Genomic DNA, 21948 nt, shown 5'->3' with positions numbered 1-21948 from the left:
GACCTCTGCTGCACCTTACTCAATCACAGCCGGCTGACTGCAGACTTTTAGGCGGACATTCTCCACGGTGAGCAACCTCGCGGCTCATGAAAGGAGGGACACGTCTGGACAGAGCGGACACATTGGAGGCGCTCGCAGGTAAAGGACACAGCCGCTTGGTCGGGGGAAATAAAAATCGCCTCTCTACACAAACAGGTGTTAATCCTTAAACCCCGAACTCCTCTGTCCAGGGAAAAAAGGAGGGAAGAGAGGGTCAGTCATGCGCTAAAGGAATAAGGAAGAAAAGGGAGGGAGAGGGGGAGAGAAGAAAAATATCAAGCGGTTCGCGACGATAAACTGGCATTCTGCGCGGTCTTCGGAGGCCGAGTGTGCGTTTTTATCTGCCTCTCAGCGTGCTATCAGCGGCGGGGCCTCTGAAGCCTGCGCATTAGAGGGAACTGGAGTGGAGAGGGAAGGTCGGGGCTAAATGTTATCAGTTCATTATTGATAAGCTGGAGGGTAATTACCCTCACAAAGCCCCGGTGATGACAGCGCGCTGTCTTTAACCCTGTCTCCTGGACAGCGCATGTCAGAGCAGCACACACTTTCACTTCTTTAACAGCCCTGGAGATGGTGGAGCGTATACTCAGATGATTAGCAGCAATGAGCACGAGCACATCAGCTCACCTACATTACACAACCACAACAACATCCTCATCATCATCTTCTTCAACATTCACCATCATACATGGAATCACTGAGCACAGGTTCACCCAGTCACTCACACACTCACCACTGGGGACAGGTTCACACACTCACACAGTCACTCACACACTCACCACTGGGGACAGGTTCACACACTCACACAGTCACTCACACACTCACCACTGGGGACAGGTTCACACACTCACACAGTCACTCACACACTCACCACTGGGGACAGGTTCAAACTCTCACACAGTCACTCACACACTCACCACTGGGGACAGGTTCACACTCACACACTCACCACTGGGGACAGGTTCACACACTCACACAGTCACTCACACACTCACCACTGGGGACAGGTTCAAACTCTCACACAGTCACTCACACACACACCACTGGGGACAGGTTCACACTCACACACTCACCACTGGGGACAGGTTCACACTCGCACACTCACCACTGGGGACAGGTTCACACTCACACACTCACCACTGGGGACAGGTTCACACACTCACACAGTCACTCACACACACACCACTGGGGACAGGTTCACACTCACACACTCACCACTGGGGACAGGTTCACACTCACACACTCACCACTGGGGACAGGTTCACACACTCACACAGTCACTCACACACTCACCACTGGGGACAGGTTCAAACTCTCACACAGTCACTCACACACACCACTGGGGACAGGTTCACACTCACACACTCACCACTTGGGACAGGTTCACACACTCACACAGTCACTCACACACTCACCACTGGGGACAGGTTCAAACTCTCACACAGTCACTCACACACACACCACTGGGGACAGGTTCAAACTCTCACACATTCACTCACACACCCCTGGGAGCAGTTTCACACATTCACCCAGTCACTCACACACTCACCCCTGGGGACAGGTTCACACACACACACTTACCACTGGGGACAGGTTCACACTCACCACTTGGGACAGGTTCACACTCTCACACTCACCACTGGGGACAGGTTCACACTCACACACTCACCACTGGGGACAGGTTCACACTCACACACTCACCACTGGGGACAGGTTCACACACTCACCACTGGGGACAGGTTCAAACTCTCACACAGTCACTCACACACACACCACTGGGGACAGGTTCACACTCACACACTCACCACTGGGGACAGGTTCACACTCGCACACTCACCACTGGGGACAGGTTCAAACTCTCACACAGTCACTCACACACTCACCACTGGGGACAGGTTCACACACTCACACAGTCACTCACACACTCACCACTGGGGACAGGTTCACACACTCACACAGTCACTCACACACTCACCACTGGGGACAGGTTCACACTCACACACTCACCACTGGGGACAGGTTCACACTCACACAATCACCACTGGGGACAGGTTCACACACTCACACAGTCACTGACACACTCACCACTGGGGACAGGTTCAAACTCTCACACAGTCATTCACACACTCACCACTGGGGACAGGTTCACACTCACACACTCACCACTGGGGACAGGTTCACACACTCACACAGTCACTCACACACTCACCACTGGGGACAGGTTCAAACTCTCACACAGTCACTCACACACACACCACTGGGGACAGGTTCACACTCACACACTCACCACTGGGGACAGGTTCACACTCGCACACTCACCACTGGGGACAGGTTCAAACTCTCACACAGTCACTCACACACTCACCACTGGGGACAGGTTCACACACTCACACATTCACTCACACACACACCCCTGGGAGCAGTTTCACACATTCACACAGTCACTCACACACTCACCCCTGGGGACAGGTTCACACACTCACACATTCACTCACACACACACCCCTGGGAGCAGTTTCACACATTCACCTAGTCACTCACACACTCACGCCTGGGCACAGGTTCACACTCACACACTCACCACTGGGGACAGGTTCAAACTCTCACACTCACCACTTGGGACAGGTTCACACTCTCACACTCACCACTTGGGACAGGTTCACACTCTCACACAGTCACTCACACATTCACCACTGGGGACAGGTTCACACACTCACACAGTCACTCACACACACACACCCCTGGGGACAGGTTCACACTCTCACACAGTCACTCACACACTCACCACTGGGGACAGGTTCACACACTCACACAGTCACTCTCACACTCACCACTTGGGACAGGTTCACACTCTCACACAGTCACTCACACACTCACCACTGGGAGCAGTTTTACACAGTCACTCACACACTCACCACTGGGGGCAGGTACACACACTCACACAGTCACTAACACACACACCACTAGGGACAGGTTCACACTCACACACTCACCACTGGGGACAGGTTCACACTCACACACTCACCACTGGGGACAGGTTCACACACTCACACAGTCACTCACACACTCACCACTGGGGACAGGTTCAAACTCTCACACAGTCACTCACACACACACCACTGGGGACAGGTTCACACTCACACACTCACCACTGGGGACAGGTTCACACTCACCACTGGGGACAGGTTCACACACTCACACAGTCACTCACACACTCACCACTGGGGACAGGTTCACACACTCACACAGTCACTAACACACACACCACTAGGGACAGGTTCACACTCACACACTCACCACTGGGGACAGGTTCACACTCACACACTCACCACTGGGGACAGGTTCACACACTCACACAGTCACTCACACACTCACCACTGGGGACAGGTTCAAACTCTCACACAGTCACTCACACACACACCACTGGGGACAGGTTCACACTCACACACTCACCACTGGGGACAGGTTCACACACTCACACAGTCACTCACACACTCACCACTGGGGACAGGTTCAAACTCTCACACAGTCACTCACACACACACCACTGGGGACAGGTTCACACTCACACACTCACCACTGGGGACAGGTTCACACACTCACACAGTCACTCACACACTCACCACTGGGGACAGGTTCAAACTCTCACACATTCACTCACACACCCCTGGGAGCAGTTTCACACATTCACCCAGTCACTCACACACTCACCCCTGGGGACAGGTTCACACTCACACACTCACCACTGGGGACAGGTTCACACTCTCACACTCACCACTGGGGACAGGTTCACACTCACACACTCACAACTGGGGACAGGTTCACACTCACACACTCACCACTGGGGACAGGTTCACACACTCACACAGTCACTCACACACTCACCACTGGGGACAGGTTCAAACTCTCACACAGTCACTCACACACACACCACTGGGGACAGGTTCACACTCACACACTCACCACTGGGGACAGGTTCACACACTCACACATTCACTCACAGGGGACAGGTTCAAACTCTCACACAGTCACTCACACACTCACCACTGGGGACAGGTTCACACACTCACACATTCACTCACACACACACCCCTGGGAGCAGTTTCACACATTCACACAGTCACTCACACACTCACCCCTGGGGACAGGTTCACACACACACATTCACTCACACACACCCCTGGGAGCAGTTTCACACATTCACCCAGTCACTCACACACTCACGCCTGGGCACAGGTTCACACTCACACACTCACCACTGGGGACAGGTTCACACTCTCACACTCACCACTTGGGACAGGTTCACACTCTCACACTCACCACTTGGGACAGGTTCACACACTCACACAGTCACTCACACACTCACCACTGGGGACAGGTTCACACACTCACACAGTCACTCACACACACACCCCTGGGGACAGGTTCACACTCTCACACAGTCACTCACACACTCACCACTGGGGACAGGTTCACACACTCACACAGTCACTCACACACACACCCCTGGGGACAGGTTCACACTCTCACACAGTCACTCACACACTCACCACTGGGAGCAGTTTTACACATTCACACAGTCACTCACACACTCACCACTGGGGGCAGGTACACACACTCACACAGTCACTCACATCTGGGGACAGGTTCACACTCACCACTGGGGACAGGTTCACACACTCACCCAGTCACTCACACACTCACCACTGGGGACAGGTTCGCACACTCACACAGTCACTCACACACACACCACTGGGAGCAGTTTTACACATTCACACAGTCACTCACACACTCACCACTGGGGGCAGGTACACACACTCACACAGTCACTCACATCTGGGGACAGGTTCACACTCACCACTGGGGACAGGTTCACACACTCACCCAGTCACTCACACACTCACCACTGGGGACAGGTTCGCACACTCACACAGTCACTCACACACACACCACTGGGGACAGGTTCACACTCACACACTCACCACGGGGGACAGGTTCACACTCACACACTCACCACTGGGGACAGGTTCACACACTCACACAGTCACTCACACACTCACCACTGGGGACAGGTTCACACACTCACACATTCACTCACACACACACCACTGGGGACAGGTTCACACTCGCACACTCACCACTGGGGACAGGTTCAAACTCTCACACAGTCACTCACACACTCACCACTGGGGACAGGTTCACACACTCACACATTCACTCACACACACACCCCTGGGAGCAGTTTCACACATTCACCCAGTCACTCACACACTCACGCCTGGGGACAGGTTCACACTCACACACTCACCACTGGGGACAGGTTCACACTCTCACACTCACCACTTGGGACAGGTTCACACTCTCACACTCACCACTGGGGACAGGTTCACACACTCACTCACACACTCACCACTGGGGACAGGTTCACACACTCACTCACACACTCACCACTGGGGACAGGTTCACACACTCACACAGTCACTCACACACACACCCCTGGGGACAGGTTCACACTCTCACACAGTCACTCACACACTCACCACTGGGAGCAGTTTCACACATTCACACAGTTACTCACACACTCACCACTGGGGGCAGGTACACACGCTCACACAGTCACTCACACCTGGGGACAGGTTCACACTCACACACTCACCACTGGGGACAGGTTCACACATTCACACAGTCACTCACACACTCACCACTGGGGGCAGGTACACACACTCACACAGTCACTCACACCTGGGGACAGGTTCACAATCACACACTCACCACTGGGGACAGGTTCACACTCTCACACAGTCACTCACTCACCCACCCCTGGGGACAGTTTCACACATTCATTCAGTCACTCACTCACCCACCACTGGGAGCAGTTTTACACATTCACCCAGTCACTCACACACTCACCCCTGGGGACAGGTTCACACTCACACAGTCACTCACACACTCACCACTGGGGACAGGTTCACACACTCACACAGTCACTCACACACTCACCACTGGGGATAGGTTCACACACTCACACAGTCACTCACACACACACCACTGGGGACAGGTTCACACACTCACACAGTCACTCACACACTCACACCTGGGGACAGGTTCACACACTCACACAGTCACTCACACATTCACCCCTGGGAGCAGTTTCACACATTCACCCAGTCACTCACACACTCACCACTGGGGACAGGTTCACACAGTCACTCACACACTCACCACTGGGGACAGGTTCAAGGATCATGCTATATGCAAGGATCAAACCCAGGACCCAGTGACTCTGGAGCTGTGACGGGAAGCTCCTCATATTCTTACAGTCAGTGAAACCTGCATACAACATTACACCAAAATATATTTAACTTCTTTGTAATTCTAAAGAAAAAGCTTAATTTAAATAACGAATTAATTAAAAAGTGTGATAGGTTTGGAATAAGTTTATTCAAATAAATACATAACATCCCTACAGCTGACTTTCAAAAGTTTGCTTACTTCACTGACTGGACTTCAGCTCATAGAGTTCGGTCCCCAGACAGACTCCTGCCCATATTAAGAGCGCGCGCACACACACACACACACACACACAGACCTCCTGATTCCAAGATTGAGTTTTCTCTGCATTATTCTGTGATCCTTTTATGTGAGTCATAAAATCAGATTACGGCGATAACCCGGGGCAAACACGAATGCATTTTAAAGCATACACTTGATACAATAAAGGCTTGCGACGCACTACGGCAAGACTTGGGTTGCAAATTTACAAGATAATGGCGCACACACGCAGGCGGAAGTGGTAGGAATGCTAAAAAGGTTCCAGGTAGCCTTGCGCATACACAAAAATGAATAAAACATATCCGCATTTACATGATGCATTGCTTAAGCCCGGTGGAATCCAAACCGAGCTTTAATACTAATGCCCAAGAGAAAGGGGCAGGAGCGGAGTAGGCGGCGGTCCAGGGAAACAGTTACATTGGTGAAATCTAATAGAAAAGCTATCTGAATGTAAATCGTGCTTCATCTGAGACACGGCTGGTGTGTGTGCCGAAGGAGGTTTGGAGTCATGCTCTCACCCACCCTTTGCTTTCTCAGACGGAGGTCTAATTCTCAACAGGAAACCGAGCGAGGGTTGGAGGGACATGGGGGGGGGACCTAAACAGCAAGTGCGTGCCTTGGCTTATTTCATTTAACACGCACTTAAACAGAGCCAAGGGGTGGCCCATGTCCTCCGTCATTATGCAGATGGCCGAGCAGTGGCAGTCTGCAATTTCTGCGGAGCTGGGAAATGCAGCTCACCGAGTGGAAGAGAGAGAGAGAAAGAGAGAGAGAGGCCACTCTCGGCAAAGGGCCGACGCTAGCAAATGGAGGTCTGCGTCACGGCGTCTGTGCGAACGCTTTATTACAGGGTTTCACCAGCGCAGAGTGGATGGGCTCGCTCGAGGAAAAGAAGCAGGGGTTCAGTGAATCTGAATGGAGCAGAGGGGACAAGGAGGAGTGGACGGCCACTTGTCACTAACACATCTGCTTGTTTTCTGTGACAACTGGTTATTTGGAAAAGGGCGGGCAGTCTAGCAACATGGTTACTCAGCTACAGTTTACACAAAGCACACGCACCAAACTACTTCTATTTACCTGTACACACACATCTACTCACTATCTCTCTCAGAGACCTGCTATTACGCCAAGGAGCACTTGAACTTACAGGTCAGCGGCCCATACTTGTGCTGCATCAAACTTGTTATTCTTCTGACAGAAGAGAATGAAGCAAGTGTTAATGACATCCATTACGTGATCCTAAGGAAGCAATGCTGTCATAGCTGTGGACTAGCAGAGTATTATAAGAGAAGAACAGGAGAAAGAAGTCCATTTTTTTCTAAGCTGGTGGATTAAAAAGAAATAATAAAGTTGTAAGTGGTTACACATCGCTACCTTGAAGACGTGATGACTGGCTGGAGGAGTAACACAGGCACTGGCTGTATGACGGGAGGTGGGGGTTGGTGGAATAACGGAGAGTAGGCGGTGAATGTGGGGAGACGAAGCGTAGATACGGTTTAACTTAGCACCAATTTCGATGTCTGCTCTTTACGCTAATGCTAAAATGCTAAAGCTACAATGTGCTAATCTTAAAAGCTCACTCCAGTCTGGGGGCGTTGGGAGACTCGCCTGTTGGGGTCAGTGGCCATTTCCAGCCGCCGGCTCGGAGGAGACTCGGGTTCGTTTCTAGAGTCGTGGTTCGTTGGTGGAGGCAAAAAATATTCAAATGCCCGGTTCGTATCTTGGAACGTTTGTTAGTAGAGGTTCCACTGTATATGAAAGATACAGTTATTTAGGAACTGAAGGTCAAACAACTTTAATGTAAACATTCACCCCCTCTACTGAGAAACACTTTCTGAACTCTGTAGCCCTCCTGCTACTTTTATTCTTTGTGCCTTGTCATTAATTTGACAAAAATTTTAACCTCCAGAAAATTATTAGAATATTAACATACACCAGTATCAGGAGCTTTTTTTAATTTAAATTTTTTGATTAACCAAATAAACCTTAAGTGAAAGCTGTACAGGGCCCTAAGGCGAGGAAGTGTATCTTTGGTATCTTTTATTTAGTTAAAGTTTAAGGTCCAACTGCCCCCAAAAAACACAGATTCCTACAGGATGGAATGTAAATCTGTACAGGACGTGGAAAAAATATGACAAAAAAAGTGACGTTTACCCTGTTTTCCACATTAAATCAGGAACAGCCAATGAATGTCCAGCAGAAAAAAAAGAATCTGATTTACTTACAGATGTTAAACACTGAATAAGATCCAACTGACCTCTAATATGAAATCAGTGTTGATACATTCATTCATTCATTATCTGTAACCCTTATCCAGTTCAGGGTTGCGGTGGGTCCAGAGCCTACCTGGAATCATTGGGCGCCAGTCCTTCACAGGGCAACACTTACACTCACACACACACCTACGGACACTTTTGAGTCGCCAATCCACCTACCAACGTGTGTTTTTGAATTGTGGGAGGAAACCGGAGCACCTGGAGGAAACCCACGCAGACACAGAGAGAACACACCACACTCCTCACAGACAGTCACCCGCAGGAAACCCACACAGACACAGAGAAAACACACCACACTCCTCACAGACAGTCACCCGGAGGAAACCCACGCAGACACAGGGAGAACACACCACACTCCTCACAGACAGTCACCCGGAGGAAACCCACGCAGACACAGAGAGAACACACCACACTCCTCACAGACAGTCACCCAGAGGAAACCCACGCAGACACAGGGAGAACACACCACACTCCTCACAGACAGTCACCCGGAGGAAACCCACGCAGACACAGAGAGAACACACCACACTCCTCACAGACAGTCACCCGGAGCGGGAATCGAACCCACAACCTCCAGGACCCTGGAGCTGTGTGACTGCGACACTACCTGCTGCGCCACCGTGCCGCCCAGTGTTGATACAGCATTAATTTGGGAACACTGTATGGTTAGTTTCCCCCTCAGTATTTCTCCTAAAATGAACAGAACCAAGCCATATTCACATCTGTTCAAATGTAGCCTATGCGAAATGTCCAAAACCTGCCTAAAAACTTACTTTTCATGCGCTTTTTTAATGTGAATGTGTTTAAAAAAAGGTGAGGCACAACATAATGAGGTAAAATATAACAGATGTAATTTTATTCAGTTAAACACATCCGAACAGAACGTGCTCTTTGTCATTTCCCTATTCCCATAGCCGACAAATAGATATTTCCTGAGGCTCGTCATTAGGACTGTTTTAGCTCAGCAATAGTGTTGTTCCGTTACTGAGCTCTGTGTAAAACTCACAATTCCCAGTTATATTATTTTTAAATCACTCGTTCCATGGCTACAATACTGCACCATTTAAAAGCGTATAATGAACTCATAGTGAGAGCGAGCCGGGCTTAAGCACAGCGCCCACACAGTGGGCTTCGTTTTAACGAGGTTTGGTAAAAGCCTGTTGTAAATGACCACACATATGTGGTGAGCTGTAACATTTACACTCACGCTGTTCTTCACTGGACTCATCACAAACTGTAAACACAGGAATCAATGTTTACAATGTTTGCGTTTCAAATGTGTGTCAAGTAATTTAACAAGAACTCAGCTGGTGTGTTCTCCCTGTGTCCGCATGGGTTTCCTCCGGGTGACTGTCTGTGAGGAGTGTGGTGTGTTCTCCCTGTGTCTGTGTGGGTTTCCTCTGGGTGACTGTCTGTGAGGAGTGTGGTGTGTTCTCCCTGTGTCCGCGTGGGTTTCCTCCGGGTGACTGTCTGTGAGGAGTGTGGTGTGTTCTCCCTGTGTCTGTGTGGGTTTCCTCTGGGTGACTGTCTGTGAGGAGTGTGGTGTGTTCTCCCTGTGTCTGTGTGGGTTTCCTCTGGGTGACTGTCTGTGAGGAGTTGGTGTGTTCTCTCTGTGTCTGCGTGGGTTTCCTCCGGGTGCTCCGGTTTCCTCCCACAGTCCAAAAATGTTGGTAGGTGGATTGGCGACGCTAAAGTGTCCGTAGGTGTGAGTGTGTGAGTGTCTGTGTCGCCCTGTGAAGGACTGGCGCCCCCTCCAGGGTGTGTTCCCGCCTTGCGCCCAATGACTCCAGGTAGGCTCTGGACTCACCGCGATCCTGAACTGGATAAGCGCTTACAGATAATGAATGAATGAATATATTTATACTCTGACTTATATCTAGATGGACGTATAAATACCCAACTCATATTACAGTGTCAGTAGCATCCCTTGTGGAACAAGAATTCAAACCATGATTCGGGGGCTATTCAGCGCTTCGCATCAATGACACCATGTCCTTTTTCATATTTAAATTCGAAATTGTAAGAGCTATTTGAGTTTTATATAATTATATCCGTAATATTGCTTGACAAAATTTTAAAGCATGAGATTATCCGCTTGTTAAGTGTGACGCCACGTGATGCTTCGCCGTTTCCAGGTCCAATCGCACCTTGGGTCTCTTTTCATAAGACATGTGTTTACTGTGTGAATGAAGCAGCACCGTCCCTGGGAGCAGAGGACCCACGGAGAGTGAGTTTGCACTGCTCCATCTCTGGAAGTCGAGGAGCCACGTAGGGAGAGCTGTGTCTCCCTCGGTTCTGTCTCTGGGAACCGAGGGGCCACGTAGGGAGAGCTGTGTCTCCCTCGGTTCTGTCTCTGGAAGTCGTGGGACCGCGTAGGGAGCCTTGTCTCCCACCCACGGTCAGTCCCGGTGTTGTAAAGAGTTGTGCTACCAGCGATTATCTACTATAAGTTGCAGCTAAGATTTGTACAGAATGTCACAAGATTTGGTGCCAGTTTTTTTGGTCTGAAAACATCACTAAATCTAGCGTCAGAATCACAAAGTTGGACAAACTGACCCGGATGTGACATTTCACAAGGTCAATCACAACTCACACTCTCACCTGCTTAGCATTGTTGACACACTGCATGTAGAGGGACGCAATATTGGAGCAGAGCAGCGTCTTCCCTGTGTTCTCTTTGTAGCACTTCAGAATCTGACCCTGCAGGTCAGCACACACTGGACTAATATCATATCGCCTGCAAAAAATTAGTGAGAGAGAGAGAGAGAGAGAGAGAGAGAAAGAAAGAGCAAAAACACAGAGGTTTAGTGACATCTTTCATCAATGTTAAATTATTCAGTTTTTCAAAGAGAACCCAAAATAAACCGACAACGATAAATTGCCTTAAAATGGCATTTTCCTCCATCTTCACTCCTAAACATCTGTTCAATCAATAATCAATAACCAAACTGATCAGCGTAGATGGGCTTTGGAAGATAATTGACTGTCCTCACACACAGAAGTAACTCTAAAGAGACGAGCTGGAGCTCTGGTGCCTGGGGGCTGCTGTGGGACGCTTCGATGACATCCAAAGATAAATCACTGTCCATGAGCATCAACATACACATGGATCTAATGACCTACCGCCTACACAGTGGACAGTATCGTGGTGGATGGGACGGTATTATATGAAGATGTGATGTTTCATTCACAAAAATAGTGTCAGTCCAAGTACAGCTTGAATGTGTATAACAATGTATCACCAATGAGTTTTCTAAAGAGATCAGAATTTTACATTGGCTGCATGGCCCTTCTTTCCTCATACCACTGTGTAATGTCTTGTTTCAGTGATAGAGCTCTATATATCAATTTTGCTGTGGGTTTATCTGCTGTTCTCCTATCAGCACTGTCCTGATTCGCCAGAATCAGTGTCACGTTTTGTTATTTAAATGATACACGCTTCAATAATAGTGTTTATTAAAGTGCACCATGGATGGATCTTTATTTGAGTTCGAGTGTGGAACTACAGCCGGTTGAGTGGAACACACCAGCAACAACTGTGTTGATACTTTAGCTCTGACATCACAGATTAATATAAATTGTATATATTTATCTAAAGCAGAGGTGTTCAATCTGTGGGACCCAATGGGATTGCAGGGGGCCACGGGTGAGATGTGAGATTGCAAAGCAATTTAATGAATGAATAAATTATTTATTTGGTCTAATACTATCCTATAGTCATAAGGAGTCAGAAGTAGAGCTGGGCGATGTGAGTGCAAATCAATATCACGGTTAATTGTACATTTTACCACGATTACAATTAATAAACAGTTATTTTGTTTTTCTGTTTATGACGCTCATAGCTCAGGGACAAGGCTTGTGCTGTAAATACGCTCCAGTGTTAAAGCTGGGATATTTTTTCAAATGTTGCAGGGAGCTTGTTCCTCTCTTGTTTCCTTCACTTATTTTTTCTCAATGTTTACATTTGACTTCTTTTTGTTCAGTGTCGTCTTAATTAAAGTCAAAGCAAAACCACGTCAAAACCACAGACGCTGTGTTTTCCTTTGGTACGGGCTGCTCGAGTCGCTCGGTCGGCCTCGGCGTTTAGGTTCTCCTACATGTTGAAGATAGGGGGAGAATCACCTACCAACATGTGTTTTTGGACTGTGGGAGGAAACCTGAGCACCCGGAGGAAACCCACACAGACACAGGGAGAACACACCACACTCCTCACAGACAGTCACCCGGAGGAAACCCACGCGGACACAGGGAGAACACACCACATTCCTTACAGACAGTCACCCGGAGGAAACCCACGCGGACACAGGGAGAACACACCACACTCCTCACAGACAGTCACCCGGAGGAAACCCACGCGGACACAGGGAGAACACACCACACTCCTCACAGACAGTCACCCGGAGGAAACCCACGCGGACACAGGGAGAACACACCACACTCCTCACAGACAGTCACCCAGAGGAAACCCACGCAGACACAGGGAGAACACACCACACTCCTCACAGACAGTCACCCGGAGGAAACCCACGCAGACACAGGGAGAACACACCACACTCCTCACAGACAGTCACCCAGAGGAAACTCACGCGGACACAGGGAGAACACACCACACTCCTCACAGACAGTCACCCGGAGGAAACCCACACGGACACAGGGAGAACACACCACACTCCTCACAGACAGTCACCCGGAGGAAACCCACGCAGACACAGGGAGAACACACCACACTCCTCACAGACGGTCACCCGGAGGAAACCCACGCGAACACAGGGAGAACACACCACACTCCTCACAGACAGTCACCCAGAGGAAACCCACGCAGACACAGGGAGAACACACCACACTCCTCACAGACAGTCACCCAGAGGAAACCCACGCAGACACGGGGAGAACACACCACACTCCTCACAGACAGTCACCCAGAGGAAACCCACGCAGACGCAGGGAGAACACACCACACTCCTCACAGACAGTCACCCGGAGGAAACCCACGCAGACACAGGGAGAACACACCACACTCCTCACAGACAGTCACCCGGAGCGGGAATCGAACCCACAACCTCCAGGTCCCTGGAGCCGTGTGACTGCGCCATAGTGCTGCCCTCGGTTAGAATTTCTGAACATCAATTTTGATCAATTGCCCAGCCCTAACATGAAGGCACTAATAATAATAATAAAACTAAAAGGAGTCAACATTTCCTCACCAGTATCAGGTAAGCAATGTAGCCTCATTTAGTTTGGGCTAATGATAGACCCCTGGATAAAGAGAGAAACCCCCCAGAAAATATTTATTTTATTTTCCAGGTAGTTTTTAATACACAATAAAAGTCCTGGACAAACAGGATGATCTGATACAGACTCAGCTGTAGTTTACACATGAGTGAGTTTGTTGAGACTGATCTTCACTTGTGTTTGTTCTAAATATTGTGAGAATGTGGTATTTTTACCCAATATGACATAACAGAGTAGGAATTCATAAATAAAAATACCCCAAACTAAATATGGTTCTTTGAGAAAGACAAACACAACTTCTGTTCCCATGAAAACTGAGCCACAGCTTCTTCACTCGGAAAGGCACAATATCCCACTCCCCCAAGGAAAGAGAAACACACTCTACCCCCTTCATGGAACCACCGTGACCTTTAGGGAAAGGGGAAAGAGAAAACAGATTAGGGGAAGACATTATCTTCCTCCGTTCAGTGTTGGTTTTTGGGATCAGACGTTGGTTTAAGCTGCTTCCCTCCGATAGAGCGCCATTAATATTAGTGTGGTGCTCTAAAGGGAAATGAATGGATGAGAGCTGTCAAGGCAGTGAGGCTCTATCTGATCTCTCAGTGTCTGATCTCCCTCGGTCTCAGACAGGGGATTCACCCTCCTTCAGCTTCCTCCTTTTCCTTTCTTTCTCCTTCCATCCGTGTGCGTCTCTCTCTCCGCTCTCAATCCACACAGCTGCTGTCAATCAAACATCCCTCCTTTCCCCAAAACACACCACAGGGAAAACTTTTACAAAAGAGCAGTTAACAAAAAGGAAGAAAGGGAAAAGCAGGGGTGATGGAGGGGTAAAAAACACAGAAGATAGCTAAGAAAAACATCTTAAACACGGAGTTTCATCTCCACAGGATCCAATTATCTACAAAAGCCTCGTGGGATGATGTTAACCAGCTCCAAACCCCATCATTCCCTCTCTCAGCAGTTCTCTCCATTTCCATAACTTAATCTTCAGCCTAAAATAGAGGTGCAAACCTCTGGCCAGATATCGACGTGATGGTACGCAAGGCAGCCAAGCAAAAATAATTCATTCCCACTCACTTTGTTTTCTCCATATAACACCATTTCATATTCAACTCCTAACATGATTTTTCCACAAAAGCAGATAGACCTCCCCCCTGACATCAGCCGGGATCCACGTCCTGACTCAAAGAAGAGGTCGACGCAGTACGTTTTGCTGTATGTACGTACATAACCAATGAGCGATGAGTTGTTTAGAAGGGTTTAAATATACCTCTCATACACGGTAAAAGAATATCGGCCCAGACGACCAGTCTGGACAGTGGAGAGGGAGAGAGAGAGAAAGCAATACGGGCCATAAATCATAGCAGGGAGGGACAGAGTCAGATATGGCACGCCACTGAAAGAGGCACAGATATGAGATGCTTTATCAGAGAGGGAAAGAGAAAGAGAGAGAGAGAAGGATAGATACAGGAAGAATATATACATCTAAAGCAGCCAGCCATTCATCCTGACAGGGCCCTGGGAAAGGGGAGGGAGACTGGGTTAGAATTCAGGATACGGGGGGGGGGGGGAGAGACAGATAGAGAGAGAGAGAGAGAAGAAAGAGAGAGAGAAAGAGAAGAAGAGAGAGTGAGAGAGAGAGAAAGAAGGAAAGAGAGAGAGAAGGGGGGAGAGAGAGAGAGAGAGAGAGAGAGAGCCAATATCCATTACTTATAAAGATACAAACAAGGGCGATCAAATTCTGGACACACCTTAAACACAGCGACCCCCACTCGTACCGTTACAAAGCCCTGCAGCACCAAGAGTTGAGCAAAGAACACAGTCCCCTCTCTCAGCTGGTCCTGAGCTACAGTTCACCACCCTCCCTACCACACACTAACACACCCCCACTAACACACACTAACCCTCAATCAGCTCAGGACCAGAACTCAGCAGATCCGATCAGAACCAACCAAATTACTGCACGAATAAAAGAACAGTACAGACACTATTGGGAAACTCAAACTAAATCACAGAGTAAAATGCAATGTTATCTGGCCCTAAAGCAGCAGTACACTGCGGCACAGTACCTCAGCACAGTGACTGACCGAGACCTGAGAACCACCCTGACCAGGTACAGACTCAGTCAGCACGGTCTGGCCATAGAGACGGGCAGACACAGACAGACCTGGCTGCCTCAGGAGCAGAGACTCTGCCAGCAGTGCGGCTTCAGTCGACCCGAGACAGAGCTGCACTTCCTCACAGAATGCCCAAAGTACACTGAGATCCGCAAAGAGTTCTACATTAAATTTAGTGAAATACACCCGTCCTTCACAGCCCTGACCCCCACAGACAGACTCCCGTATCTGCTGGGAGAATCGCAAAAGGGACAGTGAGTGACCCTGTCAAACACCCAAACACACACACGCACACACACACACACATCCCATATATAACCTTTTCCCCCAGTTCCAGTCGCTGTGGTGAATGTTGCCGGGTGTTTCCAAGTTCTAAAAAGTTACCCCCTGTATTTATTTAATTCAATATTTTATTGTTTAATTCAATGTTTATGTTCTTCTTAAATTGTAACCCAGGCTTTGACAATACAAATGTAACTAATTTGTCATGTCAATAAAGCACCTTGAATTGAATTGAGAGAGAGAGAGAGAAGGAGAGAGAGAGACAGAGAGAGAGAGAGACAGAGAAGCAAGAGAGAGAGAAGGAAAGAGAGAGAGAGAGAGAGAGAGAGAGAGAGAGAGACAGACAGAGAGAGAGGAAAGAGAGGAGAGAGAGAAGGAGAGAGAGAGAAAAGGAGAGAGAGAGAGAGAGAGGAGCAATAGAGAGAGAAGGAAAGAGAGAGAGAGAGACAGACAGAGAGAGAGGAAAGAGAGAGAGAAGGGGGGAGAGAGAGAGAGAGAGAGAGAGAGAAGGAGAGAGAGAGAGACAGAGAGAGAGAGAGACAGATAGAGAGAGAGAGAGAGAGAGAGAGAGAGAGGAGCAAGAGAGAGAGAAGGAAAGAGAGAGAGAGACAGACAGAGAAGGGGAGAGAGAGAGAGAGACAGATAGAGAGAGAGAGAGAAAAGGAGAGAGAGAGAGACAGAGAGAGAGAGAGAAAAGGAGAGAGAGAGAGAGAGAGAGAGAAGGAAAGAGAGAGAGAGAGGAAAGAGAGAGAGAAGGGGAGAGAGAGAGACAGATAGATAGAGAGAGAAGAGAGAGAGAGAGTGAAAGAGAGAGGGAAAGAGAGGAGAGAGAGACGAAAGAGAGAGAAAGGGAGAGAGAGAGAGAGAGAGAGAGAGAGAGACAGAGAGAGAGAGAGAGAGAGAGAGAGAGAGGAGCAAGAGAGAGAGAAGGAAAGAGAGAGATTTTTAGATTTTTAAACACATAACATTTATTCAATCATCCATAAACACATATAACAGTAAACAAAACACAGTACGACATCACAGACATAAACACAGTATCAATTAAAGCATTCAACTCAAAGGGCTTGTGAAGATCAGCTCTCCCTCCTCAACCCTGCACAGGAGATCATTACAACACCATTCCAGCTCAAAACCTTCAATGTTATTCAGAGTTTTGTAAAAACCAAACTCAAAGAAAATTCTGGACTTTACCAGGGACAAGAACAGAGGTAAAACCTCCTGACCAGATTTGTCCTCCATTTTGTTCCTCCTGGAGTTATAGATCGCCAGTTTTGCCTGACCCACTATGAAATTAAGCAGCTGCCACTTAACACGGTCTTTTTGTCGATAACCAGCCCCAAAAATAAAAGCACAAGAGTTAAAAAATTCCCCACTTTTCAAAAATAAAAACTCAAGTGTCAGAAAAAGGGACTTAAGCCTTGAACAGTCTAAAAAACAGTGAAAGATGGTCTCTCTGAGTCCACAAAAAGCACACCTATCACTGACTTCTGGATTTATCACAGACACAAAGGAGTTCACTGCTATGACCCCATGTAAGATCCTCCACTGGAGATCTCCAGACCTCTTAGTTAGGGGTTGTTTATATAAAACCCTCCAGACAGGCTGCCTTTCCGTCCCTACCCCCAGCTTGTCCCTCCACACCGTGTCAGGTCGTCCATTCAGTACTGTTTTATTCAACACTTTAACACAGCATTCATATAAAACACGGCCTGGCACAGTATGAAGGTCCACGTCCCGCAGGCCCGAGAGCTCTAACAAAGGGCCCGATGCTCCATCTAAATCAGGAGTAAGAGCAGTACGTGGGAAAAGGTCCCCCTTGTTTGGCATTATACTCCCATTGCCGTAGTTTTCCAACAAGGATAGTTCCTCCAAAGACAGCCTGTCCTTCCACAAGTCAGTGATGGTTTCAGCTTGACGGAGTGACCTCAGCCCCAGTACAGAGGCAACATTCTGGATGTCGTTTAAGTCTGGCCCTAACACACCCACCAGGTCCCGCAATGTCACTGTTCCAGAGTTACTGAGCATTAAAGCAAGGCCCGGTACACCATCTCCAGACACGTCCAACCGAGCCCCTTTTACTATTGGCTCTTCCAACAGCCAAAAAAGCGAGGCAGTAGTCTCCAGTCTATGCTTCTTAAAAAGTCCCCACATTTTAAAAAGCCCCCGATAAAAAAGAGGTAATCCAGCAAGGTGCAGTCTTTTATAGTCTGTAAAAAACAGTGCGGTGTCCAAACCGAGTCCATCGACCTTGCGCAGGATGGTGCAGGCCACTTCTCTCCACACTAGATCAGCTGGGCCAGCCAGAAGTCTCTGCAGGAACTGCAGTCTGAAAGTCGCCATCCTACTCGCTAGGTGCACCAGGCCTTGCCCTCCTTCCTGTCTGGGAAGGTAAAGGACACCTTGTGGAATCCAATGGAGCCTGTCCCAGAAAAAGTCCACGAGGAGCGCTTGTATCCGCGACAATAAGCCCACAGGAGGATCCACACAGGACAACCGGTGCCACAACACTGATGCCACCAGGTTGTTAACTACCAAGGCTCTCCCCCTGAAAGATAGTTGTCCATGAATCCATTTCCACCTTGACAGCCGACCTATCAGTTTCTCTATCACACCATCCCAGTTTTTCTGCTGCACGGTGTCATCCCCAATAAAAACCCCAAGATATTTTATCCCCCCTCTTTTCCAGACTAAATTACCCGGTAAAGAAGGCAGCCCCCCGGTCCACTGTCCTACTGCAAGAGCTTCGCTTTTGTCCCAATTCACCCTCGCAGCTGAAATTACTCCAAAATCTTGAACAATAGAAACAAGTTTTCCGATGTCTTTCTGCCCCCTTACCATTACAATCACATCGTCTGCATATGCCGACAATTGATAGCGAAACTGTCCCAGCGTTATACCTTCAATTTCAGATCGAAGCTTGTTTAGCAGAGGCTCAATGGCCAGGGAGTATAACATCCCTGACAAGGCACAACCCTGACGTATGCCCCGACAGACCCCAAAAGGAGCACTCAATCCACCGTTAATTTTTAGCATACTCTCAATGTTTCTGTATAGTACTCGTATCATATTGATAAAAGACGGCCCAAAACCCAATAATTCAAGTGTGCGCCACAGATGGTGGTGTTCCACTCTGTCGAAAGCTTTTTCCTGGTCAATAGATATGAGACCGACATCAAGCCCTTGAGTTCTGAAAACAGTTAAAATATCTCTAATTAAAAAGACATTATCATGTATAGACCTGCCAGGCACACAGTAGGTCTGGTCCTGATGGATTACCTGCCCCATCACATCCCTCAGTCTGGTAGCCAAAGTTTTGGAGAAAATTTTAAGGTCCGTGCAAAGAAGACTCACTGGTCGCCAGTTTTTAATGTCCTGCAAGTCACCCTTCTTAGGCAGCAGGGTGATCACCGCCCTCCTGCAGCTTAGGGGCAAGAGACCATCAGTCAAGCTCTCGTTGAGAACTGCCAGCAGATCCGAACCCACCTCTGTCGAAAAGGCCTTATAAAACTCCATCGGTAGACCATCTATACCAGGGGCAGTACCACCCTTCATGCCTTGTAAAGCAGCATGAAGCTCTTGCTCTCCCAGTGGTTGTTCCAGTTTGTCACTAGAGCAAGTAGAGATCTTCCGTAGTCCTTCATAAAATCCTGCCGCCAGTTCTCCATCGTCTATACGCTCACTCTCGTACAGCTCAGCATAAAAACGTACAGCCCGCTTACGGATCTCAGTGGGTTCAGTCAGCTCCTGTCCATCTTCAGCACGCAGGGAGTGCATAAACCGGCACTGACCATTCTTCCTTTCCAGACTGAAAAAGAATTTTGATGGGGCGTCCATCTGTGTTAGATTCTGGAACCGAGAGCGAACCAGAGCCCCCTGTGCCCTGACACCCAGGAGATCGCCAAGAGCATCCCTTTTAGATTTCAGAACCCGGGCATGATCCCGGTCTCCAGTGCAGTTCATCTGCCTTTGAATTTCTAAAATTTCACTTTCTAATTTTTTTATAGCCCGAGTAATATGCTGCGAAACATTGAGAGTATACTGCTGGCAGAGCTGCTTAATTTCAACTTTCCCATAATCCCACCACCCTCGCAGATTATGGAAGAACTGTTTTTGGGTTCTAAAACCAGTCCAAAACACAGTAAAAGCTTTTTTAAAATTCATATCTGACAACAGGGAGGTGTTAAAATGCCAGTAAGCACTTTTAGGCTTAAGGTTTGCAATAAAAAATGAACACAAAACCAAACTGTGGTCTGAAAAATGGACCGGCGTAATCCCACACCCTTTAAATATATTAAGATGATGTTTAAAGCAGTAAAACCGATCTAGTCTGGCCAACGCCACATAACCGTCCCTCACATGGGCCCATGTATACTGTCGACCTTTATCGTTAAAAGCTCTCCACACGTCAAGCAAATCATGAGCAGACAATAGCTCTTTAAGAGCGCGCCGAGATGCAGCGTGAGGTTCGGTGTGATTCCTGTCCGTATTATCATCCTCAGTGCAGTTAAAATCGCCCCCCATGATCAGATAATCATCACAATTAAGTGATTTTAAAGCTGTGTTAACAGTGTTAAGAAAAACCACCCTCTCAGCTCCAGAAGTGGGAGCATAAATATTAAAAATGGCAAATTTAAACCGCTCAAACTGAGCACGTATAAACATACACCTCCCTGCCATCACCTGCTCAACCTCACACAAGACCGGCAAGAAATGCTTAGCAAAAAGAACGGCCACCCCACCTCTGGTCGAGCTCATGTGGCTAAAATAAACCTCCCCTTCCCATTCCTTCTTCCAGTCAATTTCATTAGCCTCGTCACTGTGCGTCTCTTGGACAAGCACAATATCCATGCCCTTCTGTCTAATCAGTTCAAATAACAGAGCTCTTTTCTGTACGTCCCGCGCCCCATTCAGGTTTAGAGAGCCTATCTTAACTCTACTCATAATAAGAGGAAGGTGGTCAAGGACAAGCAGCAGCAAAATAAAAAGCAGAAAATAACTATGAAGTTTCAAAACCATCATCTTTAAGAAGTTCTGTTCTCAATTTTTTAACCAGTTTTTTAAGTCTGAAGATTTCCTGTACCGTAAATTTATCTTCGCTATCCCCTCTCATAAAAGTCTGTACCGAGTCAATGAACAGTTTACGATCGGGAAAGTACTCTTCTACAACAACCCCCTTCATATTCTTGGTCTTATGCAAAAAAGACCGTATCTTGTTAAACGCATAGACACTTCTTCTACTCCTTTGACTCAAAGCTTCTGGTAGATCACCATCAGAGTCATCCAGAGCAGAACCAGTCACAGACCCAGAGTCCTCCACATCCTGTACTTTCCCCTTTTTAACACCTGCCTTAGCCCTCCTCATTTTCCTTTTTCCTGACTGCACTCTGAACACAGCCTCCTCGGATACAGAGTCTGTTTCCATAGCCTCCCCTTCCACAACTAAACTA

The 21948-nt window shown here is 48.2% G+C and overlaps 1 protein-coding gene across 2 annotated transcripts in view; it reads right to left on the bottom strand.

The window, feature by feature from the left end:
- The window catches only part of chchd3a (coiled-coil-helix-coiled-coil-helix domain containing 3a), a 120387-nt gene that overhangs the window by 2247 nt on the left and 96192 nt on the right, over positions 1 to 21948 (bottom strand). For both annotated transcript variants that reach the window (XM_066668568.1, XM_066668569.1), the window contains one exon: positions 11469 to 11604. In XM_066668568.1, coding sequence (XP_066524665.1) covers positions 11469 to 11604 — 136 coding nt within the window. The remainder of the gene's footprint in view (positions 1 to 11468; positions 11605 to 21948) is intronic.

This window comes from Hoplias malabaricus, chromosome 4, assembly GCF_029633855.1.
Source record: "Hoplias malabaricus isolate fHopMal1 chromosome 4, fHopMal1.hap1, whole genome shotgun sequence".
Lineage (NCBI taxonomy): Eukaryota > Metazoa > Chordata > Actinopteri > Characiformes > Erythrinidae > Hoplias > Hoplias malabaricus.
This window is presented reverse-complemented; position numbering and strand designations above follow the sequence as displayed.